At 39.2% G+C, this 19,284-nt stretch overlaps 1 protein-coding gene across 6 annotated transcripts in view; it reads right to left on the bottom strand.

The window, feature by feature from the left end:
• Nucleotides 1-517: 517 nt before the first annotated feature.
• ARID1B (AT-rich interaction domain 1B) overlaps nucleotides 518-19,284 on the bottom strand; it is a 323,744-nt gene continuing 304,977 nt past the window's right edge. For all 6 annotated transcript variants that reach the window (XM_066315514.1, XM_066315519.1, XM_066315515.1 and 3 more), the window contains 7 exons: nucleotides 16,206-16,344; nucleotides 15,013-15,185; nucleotides 13,227-13,377; nucleotides 10,619-10,715; nucleotides 6,619-7,408; nucleotides 5,628-5,758; nucleotides 518-3,626 (listed from right to left, as the gene is read on the bottom strand). In XM_066315514.1, the coding sequence (XP_066171611.1) occupies nucleotides 1,914-3,626; nucleotides 5,628-5,758; nucleotides 6,619-7,408; nucleotides 10,619-10,715; nucleotides 13,227-13,377; nucleotides 15,013-15,185; nucleotides 16,206-16,344 (3,194 nt within the window). In that variant the 3' untranslated portion in view covers nucleotides 518-1,913. The remainder of the gene's footprint in view (nucleotides 3,627-5,627; nucleotides 5,759-6,618; nucleotides 7,409-10,618; nucleotides 10,716-13,226; nucleotides 13,378-15,012; nucleotides 15,186-16,205; nucleotides 16,345-19,284) is intronic.

Here is a 19,284-nt window from a genome sequence, read left to right as displayed (position 1 = left end):
CTTTAACGGGAGACTCCCAGCATGAGAGGCCACGTAAGTATGCAATGACACATACAGTATCGAGAAGTGGGTGGGTGTTTATTCTAAATACCCACATCACTGGGGTATTTGCACCTTTAACCAACAGAGAGAATTACAGGTAGTGAATACAGATCAATTTCTTCCAGTTGGTTATTGCTTTAACAAAATCTTTTGTCACTTTTTCTAACATCCGCCTTCAGTCCCCCAAACACAGCACGGAGACTGAGTACCTGCATAGTCAGAACTACAACTTGTCAGCCATGTCTTCCCCTTTTGAGGCTTCGTGGTTTTATATATAATAATTAAAAACACTTCTCTGAGATGTGAGAAGGCTTTTCTAAGAGGAGAGCAAGTTGCTGCAATACAATAGCGTAATATTTTTGAAGGTCATAATAATAAAGTAGGGGAAAGAGAATAATCATTATTGCTCTTTCTTGTAATTAGTTTGCTTTCCGATATCCCACACTGTAACTAGAACACTATTCAAGAACACCCATCACAGTGCTTAACAAGATTTAATGTACATTTATTCTTAACATGTGGAACATATAAAGATTTTATACTGAATAAATGAAATTCATTAAGCCAGAGGAAAAGGAGGAATTTACATCAAGTTTTTTCTTTTTTAACTACATTATCTTGAAATACAAATGCAGATTCTTGTCACTGAAAAATCTTTGAAGTTGTGTTTCTTCCTTTTTTTTTTTTTTTTCCTGTATATATTTTTTGTCTGTAGACTGGTAACCATTTTCTTAAATCAATCCATACGTAACCATTTCCACACCTTGATTTATAAAGCAAATTGTGATCGGCTGCTCTCCCGAAATAGAGCATGACTTTATACATACAGAAACTTGTACATTACCCTCAGTTGTTGGTTTTCTGTGTTGGGTTTTTTCTTTTTTCTTTTTTTTTTTATTATTTTTTGGAGATATGGCCCAAATGAAAGAAAAATAATAATTCTACTATCACTTTGTAGATACCACATCATGAAAAAGAAACTAAAAACTTTGTACTAAAAAAAAAAAAAATGAGGGTATGTTTCATGTACAACTTCTATATACATCACGGCCCTTAGGCAATAAAAAAATATTTTAAAAAATGATTAAAGGAATTGTGAAGAACTGTCATTGTGGAAGGTCAAAAAAAAAAAAAAAAAAAAGATGTAGACAAGACAGTTCTGGTGAGGAAGCAATTGATGTTAACTTCAGGTTTTGTTTAAAAATCTTTTAACTTGACTTGTTTTGTTTTGTTTTGCTCCTAGCCTAATGTAACCATTTCTCCTGAGGAGAAATCAGTATTGTTTTGGATTTTGACTACTGACTGACACCCTCCTTGATCCCCTATACCTACATCACTAGAATCTTCTATTGCACAGAGCTTTGGGTGATGGTATACAAGTTTTTTTTTATTTTTTCCTTATCTGAAAAAATAAAACACACAGGAACTTGGTATGTTGGTTATTTTTCACCTTTTTGTTTCAAAGTGGTGAGATTTTTTTCCCATCATACAATGGTTTGCCATAACATTTTTTTTAAAAAGTCACTAGTTCGCTTCCCAAAAAATATGCAATACAAACATGGAAAAGAACATTGAAAAGGATAATCTATGGAAAAAAAAAGTGTGACCTTTGAATGTACTAGACAGCAACTTTGGTTAAAAAAAATAAAATAAAAAGATGTACTTATACACATAGACAGCAAATATTAATTTCATAACTGTTCAAATTAATAATTTCTTTAATTCCCAATTGGTAAATAGTGAATGGGGCAGAGGAGCAAAGATTCTTTTTTTTTTTCCTTCTTCCTACATTGGATAAACAAGAACAGAAAACAGCCAGTTATATGTGACCCTCTAATCTCCACTCACACATGCTTGGCTTCTCACTTATGTCATAACTGCCCAATCTGAAAAAGTACATCACAGATGACAGATGCAACCAGAGAGTTCAGGACAGCAGATATTGAGATATCCAGCAAACGACCCTCGTGCAAAAGGAACTCGGAGCGGTTCTCGTCCACTCTCGCCATGGCCAGCAAGGCCTTGGCTGCCCTGCACATCATGTCTACGCTAGGCGGCTCCAGAGGAGGAGGCTGCATGTGCATGAGGTTATGCTGGCTCTGCTGGTACTGGGCCATAGTGACCCCATCCTCCAGGAAGCTTATCAAGTTTCCAATGCTTCCCTTCTGCACAGCTATTGCCCTTGCTGCTAATGTGTCCCCCTGGGCAAGGTTCGATAGGAGCGCCATGGACATTTCTCGGCAGACCGGGTTTTTGCGGTCCCCAACGTACCTAACTAAAGTAGCGTAGAGTTTCTCCTGACGGCTGAATGGGGGGGTGGCCAAGATAAGGTCCACATTATTGTCCTGGATACTGAGCTTACACAGGGTCTCCAGCACAAGTCTCTGAGGCGAAAGAACTGAGTTGGGCCCCACGGTTGGAAAAGGATCCTGTGCCTCTGCAGATGGGCACACCATCCAGTGCAGCAAGCCATCCAAAATTGGCAAACAGATGCTTTCTGTGTAAGCAGACAAGTCTAGCTGCCCAGAAATGTTGGCTAATGTGACCAATGTATTATCCCTCAAGACCTCGAGGCAGTCCCACCACCACTCATCCTTGCTGCAGGCTACCCCTTTGTCCTCCTCTTCCTCCTTCTCGTAAGTCTGCGGCGCTCGCTTTCTTTCTGGATGCTCGTGGTGAAGAAGGATCAACTTTCCCAGGATCAGCACCAAGCCTGGATGTTTGGACATTTCGGTGTCATTGCCAGGCACAAAAGACAAGCTACGGACGATATTTGACACACAGATGCAGCGTTTGGCCAAGGAGTCTTGCCAGTGAGTTATGGTGCATAGAGGAGTCTCATCCCGGCTCCTTGGCTCATCCTCTAGCAGTTTAATATTCCTGTGGCTTTTGGCTTGATGGATCCCGAAGGGAAATTTACTGCTCTCTGTTTGGGAACCAGAGTTTGAGTCTTCAGGTAATGCTCCTGGCCGAGCTGAGAGGACATCATCAATGGTTGCTGTTATACTTTTTTCTTGTTGCTCCTCAGATTCACCTTTCCCCTCGAGGTCCTTCTTTTTGCTTGGAGAGTTCAAGGGAGGAGGGGCTTTCCTGCGTGGTGGAATCTCCATCTTGCTTTCAAAGTGAGTCTGGATATGCTCAGTTGTGTCACCACCACCAAGCTGCCAGTGGAGAAGTCCACTATCAAATTCCTGAACGCGTCCAAGTTTGTCAGATCGGTCAACAACAAATAGATTATTTTTCTTTACAATCTTTATTGGCAGCTTGTCAAATTTACTGGCTTGTTTTGGCCTCTCACTTGGATCAGCAATGGCACCAGGAGTGGAAAAAACAATGCTCTTTTCTTCTCCTTCTACCTTTTCATCCTCCCCCTCCTCCTCATCTTCATCAAAACAGTCAATACATTCGTCATTCTCATCTTTTCCAGTATCCTCTGCCAAGGACTGACTATCATCTTTCTTGGCTGCTTTGTGATCAAGTGCTTTGTGGCCTGGATCTCCCACTTCATATTCCATAAGGATTCCAAAAATGTCAATCAGGCATTTTCTAAAATATTCTACTAAAAGCTCAAGAAATCCAGACAACTAAAGGAAGAAGAAAGAAAGAACATAAAAATCACATAAACATTTTTGTCTGCGTGAAATTTTGTTAGGAACACTGATGCATACATGTGTGAATATTTCTCTCATCCTGCTGTGGACTTGTGGCTAGGTCCTGCATAGCAGAAGTAAATCAAAAGAAATTCACCTACTGTTTGTCCAAACAGTATATAATGTCAAACTATCCCAGCTCCATTTGCTTCAGCTGTAACAGCTATGAGAGGTACAGACTTTACTAATGTCTCTTTAGCAGACATCTGGCCTAGCTGTTCTGTCCCCTTGGAAGTGCCTATTACTCTTAATTTTTTGAACAGAGTACTAAAGTTCCTAACTTGGCTATTTTTTCTGATTTGTACTTTTACTAGATATTCAAAGTTTGCAATTCTTACTTTCCTCCTGTGTTTCTAAAACCAACTGTCTCTAAAACCTGCAGTTCAGAGTCCAGGTCCTGATATCCTAGATTAATATCTCACTTCTATTGGAATAGATCCATTTTTTGTCTGGCAGTAGTTAAAAACTGTTACTGGAGCCTGGTGCTGTAAGTCACCCTTCAGAAACAGTTTTAATTTAGGTTTAATCTTCTTAATTAACTTGTAATCACTTTCTTATGGAAAGGCAGTAGTTGGACTTGGTATTAATTTACGCTTAGTAGCTTTATTATTAAAAATTCTTTGTTGTTATGATGCGTTCAGTCCGATTGTCTGGCTTTTAATGTGGGTTTTTTTATTGTGGGCTAATGGGTTTTCAGTGAAATGTAGCCCTTTGTCCATTCTATATTCTCTTATGATTGCCAGCTTCTCAAAGAACTAAGAACTAACCGATGCTTATCAGAACTGCGAGAGTTGCCAGGCATCACATGATCCTGCAATTGGAAACAGAGTCCAAAGCAAACGTAACAAAAGAATATATGTATTTACACTATATCTGGTATTCTGTGCAATTTGCATAGGGTGCATTAACACAATTTCTGACAGAATTCCAAGGAGATTCACCTCATTTAACTTCAACACCCACACTAGTCACACACCTAACCTAATTGTCTTGATTCCTTTTATAATCAATGGTCTTTTACAGGCCATTTCTAGGGTATGATTCATCTGACCTATTTTAGATCTCTTCTTCTGGATGAGATAAATCATGCTATAGATATCCCTAGTTCTAAAGTCAGGTGGGATGTAATATACCATTTGTGTCTGCATTTAAAAAAAAAAGTAATTACATTTAAAAAATGATGAGTTACACTATTAGTAACCAAGGAATGAATGGAGGAGAGAAACTGAATATTTAATTTGTACAAATTTTAGATGATGTGAATTATCAGCATGCCATCTATTACTACCACCTAACAGGCAAATGATTAGAGCAGAGATGAAAAATGCTGGGAGGCAGCGAGGCAAAAGCACACACTGTTAAATCCTGTGTTGTTTGTATATTATGAATAGACAGTGGATTTTGGCCTTTAAAGTGTCAATTTGGTATTCCTGTGAAAACTGAATTCACTGGAAGAAGAAATTGAACAGAAAATAAGCAATTAAATAAAATCCGACAGTCTCACATGGAAGTATGGAAAAGGACAAGTTGTCACCAAAAAAGAAAAAAAGCCTTCAAATCAGTTTAATATAGTTTTGCAAAGTCTTTAAAGAAACCCAGACTAAGAAAGATTACTAACATACTGCTGTTTTGAGGGATTATACTATTATGTGTGTGAATTTACACATTAGTCTATTGGCAGTGCTAAAACTCTCATATTCCTACATGCTCCTTTCTACAAGAAACATCCTTTTTTCAGGCTTCTTTATTTTCTCTATGTGACCTATATCTGTCTCTTGTTACTCACTGTTACCAATCATAAACAAGTGCAAGTTTTTCAGTATTAAAATTTATGTTAATTAGAATAAATTGGAAAAGCCAGCAGCATTTTTGTAGGTGTCTTATTTCACTTTTCTTTCCCTGGAAAGTTGAGAAGGATAATGCTTTCCCACCTACCTGAGAGAGGTTGAAAGTAGCAACAGTGCTGTCATCATACAGAAGAATATTAATAGTGTCTAGCGCCCAGGTACTTTCAGCCAAAAGACCAGATTTAAGGGACATCATCACTCTCCACGCCTCAGGAGTTACTGGGGAAAGAAAGAGGGAGAAGTAAAACAGTGCATCCTTGGAGACTGTTCATGAGTTCTGAAAGAGTAAACAGTGATATTCTGAGGGTGCAAATTTAAATTAAATGGTTACTGGTTAAGACCCTATTTTCACTGCTTAGTTCTGTTCAGTTTTCTGTAACTGCTGCTAAGCCTTAGTAATGGAGAATATCCTAGTAGGGCTATTGTTCCTGACTGCTGAACCTGAAATAATCGTACCAACTTAAAGAACTTGATTAACCCAATCCATCAGTAAACAAAGGCATCATACTCTGTCAGGAATGTGGAAATCTGAAGTATGAGAACTTGAATGGATGAAATGTAACCAAAATTTAAGATCAGAAAACACCTGGGGATCTTTTTAAGAATCAGGGGAGAAACAAACAGGACAAATACCATGGAATGATTAAATGGACCATTCAAGGAAAGCAGAGACTGCAACTACACAGCAGAACTTTCATGGAACATAGCATGAGCTTCCATGGAACAAAAACATGGAAAAGTTTTGCTAAGCTAAATGCTGTACTGTGATTTAACAGACATTCTAAAGGACCTTTCAACACATTTCATTTTGAAATCTGAGGCAAGCTTCATTTTTAATGCATTTGTGAAGACCTCGAGTCTCCATATAAAATACTGCTTTCATTTAATGTCAGATTGTCCGGGATGAGTTTTACCTATCATCCTCACTGATGCACATGTTATCACATTTTTTACTGAAGGCAACCACACTGTAGTTACCAAAGTTCACTGTTTGTCAAGAGTGTCTTAAAATGTGAAAAAAAATTAGAATCAAAGTCCCTTCCCTCACAATTTATATTAGGTTTTGTTTTGATGCTTACCAATATCTTTTGAGGTAATCTTTCGTCTTGGTTTTAGGACTGGTTGGGATGCTTCTACAGAGCCTGGGGGGAAGGTAATCTCTCGCCTAATCGGCGGTGGTTGGGGTGGAGGTCCTGTGACCTGTGACACTGGAACTGTGGGTATAACCTTTTGCATCTTCATGGAGGGTAGGAAAGGAGACTTGCTTGGAGACATACGGTTTTCCAAAGAGCGCTGGAAGGACGCTGGACTCGGAGCTCTGGAGATGTGGTTTGGCATAGAGGGTGGTGTCTGGTAGGATGACTGAGGAGGTCTAGTGATAGGCTGCATGGAAGCTGAGGATGACATATAAGAAGGCTGCCGTTGGTTGACATGAGAAGGCCACTGACTCTCGTGGTTTATCCTCTGGTCAGGTACCATCATATCATCAGTGCGATTCATCCCTGGATACGGAGGGGCCTGTGCAGGGCCTCCTGGACCTTGCCTGTTCTGGTAAGGGTAAGGCATATCATTTCGTGTTGGCCACATGTTCTGCTGAGGACCTTCACTGGAGGATGATGACTGCATGGGGCCACCAATCATCTGGGGAGGTATTCCATGCTGCTGCATTTGTCCTGGGCCCTGCATCCTCTCCCTGTTATATGGATATGGGTACTGTCCCTGCATGGGCCTCCTGTCAGGCCCTGTGTAAGCGTTGCCATACTGGTTATACATTTCCTGCTGCTGGTTGCCATACTGCATGTTATACATATCCCCTTCGTGGCGTTTGGCTGGAGGCCCATACATGCCATCCATGTGTCTCTTGTAGTTCTGAAAGAAAATTTTGGAAAGATGTGTCACTTTTACTCCACACACAATATAAATATACTGGATGAAAGCTCATTCGAAAAGCCGAAGGCGCTCAGTTATAGAGGGATCGTGCTGACTCCAGAGTCAGGCATACAGTGCTATGCTTAGGCTTGATCCAGTGCTTTCTTTTTAAGCCTCTGTTTTGCTGTGCTTACAACTGAATACTAAAAGGAAGCTTATCCTTAGGCTAAATTTTCTTATGCTTGCTCTAATTTTTTCCCTTTCCCTTTCCTTCCCCATCTGTCAGACTTAATTCCACTGGCCACTTCAGACATGCATGAAAAGGCAACAGTCCTCACCAACTAAAATATTTTCCCTTCTTTTTTATGCTTAGTCTACTACAAAGAAAAATCTTATAAAAAAATACAACACTACCCAGTGAATCTTTTCAAGAGACAAGCCCTGAATAAACTCTTAAAGTAACAAGATATGCTGCACGCATGCATGTCTGAAACACTAAATCTTACAATATGACACAGGCTACAGACAGTAAATTTATTAATAGGAGAAAACAATCTGTTGCGTTTGATACTCTGTGTAATTCCCAGGAATATGGTCCTCTTTGGGTAACCATTTTCCTCCCAAATCATCCTTACCACATTTAATTTACTGTGAGATTAGTACAGCAAATGGTCACACCCAAACGTTCTGTTCTAGTTTATGCAGGTTCTTACCCTGCTGTTCTGTAATGAATTAAGCAATGTAACTAACAGCTGCCACCTATGGTTTATTCCCTCTTTGTTTCTCACCCTCTCAAATGGGGAATGTCGTGTGAGGTAAGCTGTTTTACCTCAGGGAGAGCTGAGTGGTTTTTAAGCCATACAAGCTTGAATGTATTTATGTATAAGACGGCAGAACAAAAAAAAGACATGTTGCTCTTTGAGGGGAAGGTGGTAAGGTTTGCAGCAGTCCTTAGTTCCTGTGGGAGTTTGTTCCACAGTTCAAACCACATTGAGTGCTCTGAAGCAAAAAATGTGAATTAAATGGGTGATTTTTGAATATATGATCTATGGCAAATTCAAAGTTACAGCTCCCCCGGAAACTCAGTAGCTCAGTAGCATTGTACAATGTATACTAATGTACTAGAGTTAAGATCAGATAAAATTCTCTCTGTATTCAATATGGGAAAGTTAAAACAGCTCTGGGATTCATAAAGTCATCTTCCAACTTTGGTGCACATAAAACCACAACTACTGTATTGTAAGAAAGTATTTTTTTAGAACTTGCTATAGAGCTTTCTGGCTATCTGAGAAATACCTATTTCAAGCCTTACATGAACTACTTGCTGTACTAAATTCCACCCTTGGGGCCAATTTATACATTAAGAAATGACTTGGCAGCAGCCACACCTAAGAAGTTTTGCCACAGTGACTCAGCACTTACAGCAGATACTTGGGAATGAAGCATGTGCCTTTTTAAAAGCACTCCAGCACCCTGGTACTGTGGGTCAATGTGCCCAGTGCAGAGGACAGTGATGCACTTGAGCTTCTCCCTCCCGTGGACATGGTCAGCAAGGCACTGAGACTGCACAAGTGCCTCTTTCTCCACTGAGATATGGAATTCTGAGACCTCACAGAGGACAAAAAGCCACCAACACAGGTCACCTGCTGTGTGACAGCTCTTGCAATGTGAGCATTCATACAGGAATTGGAAAACCTAGCTCCAAGTGTTTCACTAGCCCCAGGAGTTCATGCTTCAATCACCTCCTTTTGCAGGTCATTCCTTAGCCTTTGGGTTGTAGATAAAGCTTTGAAAGGGTCATTTTTCACATTCCTCCTGCACCACTTCAGAGTAAGATTTAGGAAATTGTAAATAAGCTACTGGCAACAGAATCTCTAGCTAAATGAAGTAGTGGAATCCTCTTGGGATGGGAGAAAGAGGCTGAGGCTGGTCAGGATCCTTGTCCTTCATTCTCCACTGCTTTTCTGCATTAATGCATTTTGCATTCAAGAGTCATTGTACAAAATATATAAGTAGCAGTAAGGACAAGGCCAAATATATTTTTACAAATTCTAGCTGTCTCCTTGCTTAAATGAACATGTAGTTAATATATTCCCTGCACACATTAGTATGGAATATCACAAACTGTTCTGTTATAATATATCTTTGCTATTTCCCCAGTAAATCACCTAGACTGCTAGCATATGCTTGTCATAAAAAACAACAAAACAGTTTTTTGATTATGCCATTTTTGAGATGTTATGTACTAAAGAGATAAGCAAGAAATTCTGGGATTTAAATTTATGTACGTTTTTAATACAGTGCAATCTAAGATCTCCTTCCGTTTCTCCCCACAGCACTCCCAACCCCTGGCCCCAATTTCCTAGTAAAACTCTATCCCAAACTGAAAAGAACTATCTGGAATTGGCTCAAAACTAGTTTACATTTCAGGTTTTTTATAATAAGAAAATGCTTTCTATCCTGGAAGCCAAATTCAAGGATTGTATGATTAGAACTGAATTAATAGCATGCAGAATGAAACTGATCCTGTTGAAGTCAGTGGAGTTTTGCTATTGACTTCTAAGGTGGGATTTTCTCACAAGGTATTAATCATACATGTCACAAAAAAAAATCTTATTAATCAATATAATTTGTATTTTGAGTTTTAAGAGTTAGAGAGACTGTAATGTATAAATGTTTAAACTATTTTAACACCAATAACATTCTCTCCTACATATTTGTACAATATTATTACTAGAGACATCAGGTGGGAATATACCCTCTGATCTATATTAAAGATAGGTATCTCATATGACCCACCACAGCACCAAAAATAATTGAGAGTGCTGCTCATTTTACTTTGAACCTGCCATCCAAGCCACTATTGTATTTGTTCCTTCACTTGTTACTTCACTTCTATTTGTCACTTGGCTTTTCTATGCTTTATACTTTCCTAGTCTGCTGACTATTAACTTGGGACAATCACCTGATGCACATCCAAAGCCACAGAATATATGTTAAAATTTACATTCTTCCAGTGTAATGAACACATTTTCCTACAGCTGCACATACATTGCTTATCCATGCAGGCTGTGACTTTGACCAGAACTACAGTGCTCCTCTGTGCCAAAAGATTTACACTGTATAAACAAAATTTTCAATGTATACAGAATCCTGGGGTGAATTTTTTTAAATAAATGTTACGAACATAGCCATTTTCCCCTCTACTACCTGCTGCTGTGGATACATTCCAGGTTGATGTCCTCCATATGGTGGCTGTCCTGAGGGAGGTCCTTGTCCTGGATACTGCTGCCCATATGGTTCATGCCTAAAATAAAGCATTCAAATCAACACTTAGAGCTGCTAGAGTTTTCAAGCCACCAGGAAAAGTAAAGTCCTCTGAAAATCTTGCACTTTGAAGGTATCTGCCATCTGGAAACAAGGTGAAGATACAGTCTAGTACGGTCCTGAGCCTGAGGTAGTAAGCTCTGCTGGAGCTGGTAGAGGAAGGAAGGAGGTTAAGTACATAGAAGAAAGGAGAAGCAGTGAAGATACAACAGAGGGATTTAGATGGAGCAGTCAGGAATGGGAAGAGGGTATGGTCAGCACAGAGGTAAGAAAAGCAGCTGCAGACATGGGGAGCCCATCCTTGGTGGGGAAGCATCTGGTGTACAGCTCAAAGGTTGCAGGTAAAAATTCTTATGTTTTAGAATGCCAGTCTAATAGCAAGCTACTTTCTGGATGATTCAAGAACATATCAATTTAAAGTGAGCAAAAACAGTACTCATAATTTTGCTAACATTTGTGTGATTTTTAATTAAAGCTACATAATGAAGCATACACAATAAGAGACAAAAGTTGTGTTGCACTTGGAAACTTACCTGTGGCCTTTAGGACCTCTGAGGAGCACTACAGTGCAATATTTTTAGCACATCTGAATCAAATTTAGGTTGCTGAAATCACGTACTTGGAAAGCATTAAGATTGATAAATAACACTGTATTGCAGGCTAATATGTCAGTAATTCCTCTCTGTACACTACTAGTGAGAACACAACAATTAGAGGAATAATTATGTATCAGGGAGAGTCACAGAAACAGAGAACTGGGGAACCTGACATGTTAAAAGAACTAATGGGACCTCATTTTTTAAAAAAGAGACAACCAGACAGAAAGAAATAGCAATTCAGTATCTCCTAAAATTATGACATGGATGGAGAGAAATTATCCAATGCCTGTTAAAAGAAAAGGGAAATGTAAATGATGGGAGTTGCCTGTAGCTGTCTAAGAGCACATGCAGTAAAATAAAATTCAGCAAAGGTAAACATATGTTATACTTAAGGGAAGACTTTCTAAATGTTCAGTTTGTTAGCCACAGGATAACCACAAGCCAGGTGAAATTGTGGAAGCTTCAGAAGTGATATCATTTAATGCTGCTCTGGAGAACTTGGGCCTGTAAACTGTGTTCTAGTCCTGTGCTGAGCAACAGATCCCCAAGGTAGGATGTACACTTCTTTTCTAACATCTCTGATTCTACTACTACAGAAAGTCAACTGACTCACACAAGCCTCTGCTCCCCTGCAAGAAACTGAAACAATGGCAAAAGCCTAAACAAGAAAGCAAAGCAGCAGTAAGTAATCAAGAGGCCACATGTTCTGCCTGTGTGCTCCCCTACAGGCTGCTCGCCCTCGTTAGCTGGTTACTGTGGGTACTACAAACGGAGAAATCAGTGTTCACCTTGGCCGGCCAATTAGGAGAGTACATGCTTGGGTCACTGTTTGAAGGCACCATGTTGCTTTTACCAGGTGGTACCATACTGCCTTCAGGACCCAGCCCATGATCTGACCCAGAAAATGACAAAGGAAATCTCATTCTGAAAAAAGTACTTCTTTTCCAAAATTGTTGACAAAATAAAATAAAATAAATCATGCCCCTTAAAGAAAACATTCCCTTGACTTAACACCTTCCTCACTGTTCCTGGAGCCCTCACTGTCACCAATCCCCAGCAATGTGACCTATTGAACAGCATGATTGTATTTGTCTTATTTGACACATCCACTACTTAAAACTACTGACTGAAAACTACTCTGCCCTTACACTTTAAGGAGCCACACTGCACCACTCTGTCTACCATCAGTAAACAAAAAGAAAAGCTAAGTACACAGCCTAATGAAAGTAGAAGCAGGAATATGGCCAGAGCAGCAAAATCTGCCAGAATACTTAATACAATCCAAACGTTCCCAAAACATTCTGATTGCTCTGCCAATGCTTAGACATCAGTGATTTTACCACTTTTTTTTTTTCCAAAGCCTTTCCCCAGATAAACAAAGGAAGACCAGATTTATTTCATGTACTTCCCTGAAGGACAAACTTATGAGAATCCTGTTGCTACAGTTCTGACAACAGACTCCAGACTCTCCAAAGGCAATTCATTCACAGACCACAAATGAGACACATTCAGACTGTGCATTTTGTTTTTCATTAAAAGCCAACCAGCAACTGTTTAGGTGAACATATGGCCAGGAGACCAACTCAAGTGCTACTTTATGCCATCATAGCCCAGCCCAGCCGCCAGCTGAAGGCAGCTGTCAAAGACACTCATGAGCTGATCTGCTGCAGCCTGAGTGACTTTTAAGGTGTGAAAATTCCTCCTTATTAATTTCTGTGAAGTCAGGAAAGACTGTCAACTCAGTTATTACCAGTGGTTTGACCTCCAGTGATTTAGTTAGATGCTGTAGGAAATGTAGGCTGCTATGTCCTCTGCAAGGTGGAATGGGAAAATGAAAAGGGAGGAGAGAGGATCATTTTCATGGCTTTGCTTTTTCCTGAAGATTGACTCACCTCCTGTCATAGCCACTTCCATAAGAGAACTGCTGTCGCTGGCTCATGCTCATGTTGGACATCGCTCCAGATGGACTCTGGTTATACATATCTTGTATTCCACTGTTAGGCATTTGTCCAGGGGTCATGAAAGGCTCATTGCTTCCAGGCACTGCAACAGTCAGTGAAATTAAATTTATTAATCTGGATGTTTGAAAGTCACTTTCTTTTCAATAAAGTATTTTAGGAGAATGTTCAGATTCCTAACACTGACAAGGAGAATTAGGAGGTCCAGCAAACTCTCTGGGGTCTAATGGGAGCACATGAAGCAACACTACTACCAAGATGATGGGTATAGTACTAAGGAGCTGCAAGTGAGGAAAGAAATCGCCTTCTATGGAACTGAGCTATCAGGCACCAGGCAGCTGCTTCCCTTTGGTCTTCACAGCTGAAGTTCTTACTTAAAGTTACTCTCGTTCTTTTCAACGAAAACAATGCTAAAAATGAACGCAAACATAAGCCTTACAAAACAGATGAAAGCATATCTGCTAGTTTGAACTACAAAGCTGTCAGAATCAAGCTTTTATTTCCCCCTATAAAACCCTCATACACACATATACAATAATGTTGTAATGGAAAGGATACTGTATCCTAATGTAGCTTCTCAAGTAAGATGGGCATGTTCTATGGGTCCAAGAAAAAGCACTATTATCAGATATAAATCACCAAGCAAATAGAAGAGACTCTAGCCTTTAGTCCCTCATAGTAGATACTGAACAGAGATATTTCTGTTTCGACAGGATGAAGTGAAATGAATGACAAAGTACAATACACCCACTTAATCTCATATGGATATAAAACCTAAAGTGAATCTAAAGCAGAGAGAGTTTTCCCTTCCTTCAACTGTATTACATGTTAGTGTCCACAGTCCAGGCAAAAGGGTTTAAAGGAAAGGCTTTTTAAAAAAATCACATCTAATTAACTAACTCTTCCAGAGCATCTTCCCGCTTCATCACATCTCTCTCTTTCCTCTGTTTCAGGGCCTCTTCTTGTCATATCTCCCTTCTGCTCTATTTTAGTTTACACTTTATGTCCTCCACCTGCTCTTCTCTTTACAGCCATTGTGAGCCCTGCCTGTGTTCTTGCCTCCCACTTTCCTATATCTGAGGCACGCAAGATTGATTCATTTTAAGATCATTTTACAACATCCACAAAACCAGCTCTAGGTTAAGTACCCAAAAGGACCAGAGTCAGTTTTGACATTAATTTTAAATTTTGCTTTCTAAAATTAAACAAGCTTTGAGTGTGTTTATCATCTTTTGTCAGGCACTGCACAAGTAAGAAAAAAATTAGCTTTACTATTCTGAAAAATATGTAAACTGAGAGAGAGAGCATTAGGAGGCTTGCTCAGTTTCACACAGTGAATTCCCAGATTAGTCCTACTACAACCAGGCATATTGCTTCACCACTTCCTATTTTAACAGTGAAGTCCAGCACTTGATGTGCAGAGTAGCTAACCAACCTCAAGAAATACAAAATCTAACCTTATGATTTATGCCATTTCCCAAAATGTATTCCTACAAGCATTTTTAGGATTCTGTTAATTCCAAAATAATGGACATTCCAAAATAATGACCCTGATAGGGAAAAATATGACTAGACCAGAAAGTCAATTGCACTGCACCTCTCTTTTTGCTACAAGGATACTAATGGCAAAATCATCAAAGTGAAAAAGCTCATTCTGACTACAACATCCTGATTACCCAAGACACAGGGAAGAACATTTAAGCTCCCACAAAGAAAATACCTTTTCTCATTCCACCGAAAGGATCTTTATTCGGCTCATATGGCATCCTTCCCATCATATCTGGCATGTTTATTCCCTGCTGGTATGGTGCATTTGGCGTCATGGAGTTTCGCTTTGGGAACGCTGAATCACTTACATCAGAAAAGGGATCATGCACACTGACTGCACTGTTTCTGGGAGATTAAGAAAAAAAAAGATACATTAGCATCATCCTGTATTGGTAAGAACTGTGAAAACAGCCTAGGCTACAATATAACTAGCTCTCCAAGCTGTGGCAGTGATCAGTATAGCATACATTCAAGGAAGATGCAAAAGACTTTCACAATGAAAAACCATTAAGAAGAATCTACCCACTTTCCCCCCAAGCTTCTTTTCTACTTACCTTTAAGGTCAAGGTTTTTCATCTAATTCTATTGTTTGTATATTTCTATTACTCATATAAAATCTAAACCTTCCTGAAATTTCACTAAGCTGTTCAATCTGAATTTAAGATGATTAAAATAGCTTCTTGCTATCCTTTCTGCAGCGCTACAGATGGAGAAAAAAAGAACCTAAGTCAATTAAGTTTGGAGTGGCTCTGTACAAGTTCAGAGCTCAGTTGTGTTCCTGCTGAAGCAGAATTGTTTTGCTGGACTTCAGTGGACTAATGTTCCTTAATGAACAGTGAGACAGCTTCACTTCAAATTAAGCTGGTCTGTGAGACTTACAGAGCACAGAACGGAAAGAGACCTCTTGGTCCATCCAGCTGAACCCTCTGCTATCTCAACCACTGTTACTGTATATGCTTTTCACAATGTGAATTCAAGTAACACCTTTAAACCACACGTTTCTCCTTCCTGAGCGTGGCTGGATCTGTTGACCAGAGGTGTACAGGATAAGCAAGGACAGGAAGGTTGTAGTTCTAAGTTGGTGCTTTTGGGTTCTACCTTTCGCCCCACTACTGACATATTCACATGCACCTCTTTGCACTGGCGCTTGTCCGATCCTTCTCTGGTGTTTAGAAAGCTAATGGACCTCTACTCCTTCCTCCCTTTCCTTCCGTCTCCTCCAAAAAGAAATAATTTTCTGCCACTTCTCAGGCTCTGACTGGTTTACTGTAAAATCCTACGAGTCCCAGAGCAGTTAGGAAAGACTGGATTAAATTGCTGTAGAACTAGAGCTATAAAAAAATGAATAAAAAAACCTCTGCATACCTGCCACCCTGCATAGGTGTCATCTGTCCATGAGGTGTGGATGCTGGTGTTGGGGGCTTCAAATCGCCTGGCACTTCTGTCATGGAATTACTACCAGTGGACTGTGGAGTCTGTGGGCCTTGCAAGGAACCAGAATTAGCTGAAAAATTTAAAAGAAAGTAATTATGAAAAAGTAGCAGCCAAATTCCCATGGAAATAATAATCATCAAGGAAAAAAAATGGTTCTTTCCTCCAGAAGCCTGTGTATACTTCAATCCATCTCAGTACTTTATAACTTCCCCAAAATCCTCTGAGATCAGGGTATGCTGTGTAGTAATAGCCATCATCTTTCCTAGAACCACGAATTTAATCTGCTGCCTGAAGCAACATGGATAGAAATCATCCAGATGAAGCATCATTTAAATCAGAGGTCAGAGATACAAAGTTAATTGCCTGTAGTTTACAACAGAGTAAATGAAGGTTGTTCTTTGGCATAGCTTCTTCATATAATCACTATCACAACACATGCGTTTAGAAGAATATTTCAGCCAGGAGCTTTTAATCATAAATTTAGGCTGCTATATTAATATAAATTCATGGTTTTATTTAGCACTAAAAGGCAGACATTTCCATGGTGAAACATAGCAAATGATTAGCAGCACACTGCAATCCCGTGTCATCTCTGAGACAGCATGGCAAAAGATGGTAGTCAAGAAACGCAAAAGGCAATCTGGGATCAGAAGAAAACAATAACTGAAAGTAGCGTTTGAACAGGAGGCTACAGATAACATTCCCACAAGAATTGTAAAAATAGAAAGGGACATCTTAACAAAATGTTAGTCAGGGTCGCTGATGGTAAAGCATATGTAACAAGACCAGGTCAATTCTGCAAAGCATCTGTTTAATCTGTGAAAACTTACTTGTTGAGAAATAAGCTGCTCAGAAAGCAAGAGAGTATCTGCACTACTGTCCTCCTTAATGGAGGTAAATAGTTTGATATTCTTGGTATAACAAATGTATATTTGAGCATTTTACTGCTGTGTTCTGATCTGACTGAGCAGCAATAAGGGCATTACACGAATACATCAGATTTGGTAATGGTAAAGCTAATGGTAAAATACATCCAGACCAGTCTTCCAGAGCAGACACCAAAACTACTATTTTCATGTGACTACTGAACAGAAACATGCCCTGAGCTCAAAGCTCTACAGAGCAGTTTTATGATTTAGAAGGTGGTGAGGATTAGTAACAACATCTAAGCCTTGGATCTGACAGGTCTTGTAGCAGACATTCTACGCAAGGAGAACTTGTAGGATTCAAGTCTTGGATGTGACTGGGAAAAAATTACCAACAGAAAAAATCCACAAATCGAACACACTGAGTAGGACATGGATTTGGCTTGAGAGGTCCTTCTTTTTTATGAACTGTCATGTATGTCCTTTGTTGCGCCTGCCTATCTACGTTCAACAACCAATTAACAAAACTTTATAAATTACTGTTAGAGGGAAAATTGGAACAAGCAGTATGGGTTTTTCTTCTGTATATGAAGGAGAGTAGTTTATAATTGGCTCAGAATTCTAGAACACTCATCATCCTGACAGGCAGAGCTTGTTTTTAACTGAAGAACACCTTTTTTATATGTGTTTCATTTATATCTGTAACACATGTTCCCCTATCTGGAAATCAGTCTCAGTAGCAAGTGCATATGTAAAATCCACATTGTGTGGACCACATTGTTCTTGTCCTCATCTTTCTGAGGCATTTTTGAATTATGCTTACATAGTAACGAGGTTCAAAAAAAAGTTTAGGAAAAGCTCTCTGATTGCATTAATACAGGAACAAGAACACTTGCAACAACTAATGTTAGTTACATTAGTGTACGGTTAGCTGAAGGCTTTGGTGCTATAATGAAACAAAACCTCATCATATTCACATAAAATGAGCTCTCTGTATATATGACCCCCAAGCAGGTCAAGATCATTCTTCTCCCTTTGAGCTTTAAACACAATTCTAGATTCTTCTAAAAAGTTTGAAAGCATTTCTGAGTTATGCCACAGATTGTCACATACCATCTTAGTGTATTGGCAACATGTAAGTAAACATCTTAGTGTACCCATACACTTACTGTAAATTTGGATATTGCCTAACCCTGCATATTTCTCGTATGGTGGGTTATGAAGAAGCAATTAAGCTTTTCCCTATCCTACCTGGAAAGTGCTTAATTCATACCTCTAGCAAACCTAAAGGAAAACAGTAAAAGATTTTTCAGTATTTATGGGCTGCAGGAGTGCAAAATTATTAATAAGAATACGTTTTATATAATCTCATATAAAGAAAGGTTTAAAATAAAAAGGAAGATACACAACTGAGATGCTACAAGTCCACTTTCTATCTTCAGGGTGGCAGTTGTAAGGTTGGTTATTTTTCCTCAAGCCTCTTTCTAAATGGCTTAGGTACAACTGATAAAATGGAAGGCAAATGCTGTCATGAGAAGTGCAAAGTTTCTGGTACTGCTTTGTTAGTACACTTTGCCCCTGACCTCCACTGGGTTAGGGACACTTCTACAGAATAGGAACTGCAAGTGTTTCAATCTCTGGATTAGGACTGTATCTATCAAGAAGAGCCTGTATTTCCTATTTCACCTTAAGTTTTACATTTGCTGGGCTGCTCTCTGATTTTTTTACATCTATTTTTGCAGGGGTTTTATTATGTTAGATGTTTAATTTTGATTGTGGACATTCTGAAAGAGAAACAGTATATTTTAGAGTGCTTCATAAACTTTAGTATTAAACCAAGCTCTAAGAAGGAAGACAAACAAAAATATTCTTCTAGAAAAAGTAATCTCTGTTTACATGATTCTGTAGCTCTCTTCGGGATGTGTAGGAAAAAAACCCCTGTGGGTTCATAGCTACTGAATTCCTCATCTCACATCTGCACCCAAGAAATAATTGTCCTTCAAGTATCATAATAGATTCGTAAGAATATGCTTTTACCATACAGAATACATCAAAACTTAAATACAATTGACATCTTGGTGAGAAGGTGAGGTCTTCCGCAGTTTGCTGTGGAAGCATGTGTTAATAACACATGATAGTATGCA

This window comes from Sylvia atricapilla, chromosome 3, assembly GCF_009819655.1.
Source record: "Sylvia atricapilla isolate bSylAtr1 chromosome 3, bSylAtr1.pri, whole genome shotgun sequence".
In the NCBI taxonomy this organism is placed as follows: Eukaryota; Metazoa; Chordata; class Aves; order Passeriformes; family Sylviidae; genus Sylvia; species Sylvia atricapilla.
Note: the sequence above shows the minus strand (reverse complement) of the source record. Positions and strands in the feature narration are given on the sequence as shown.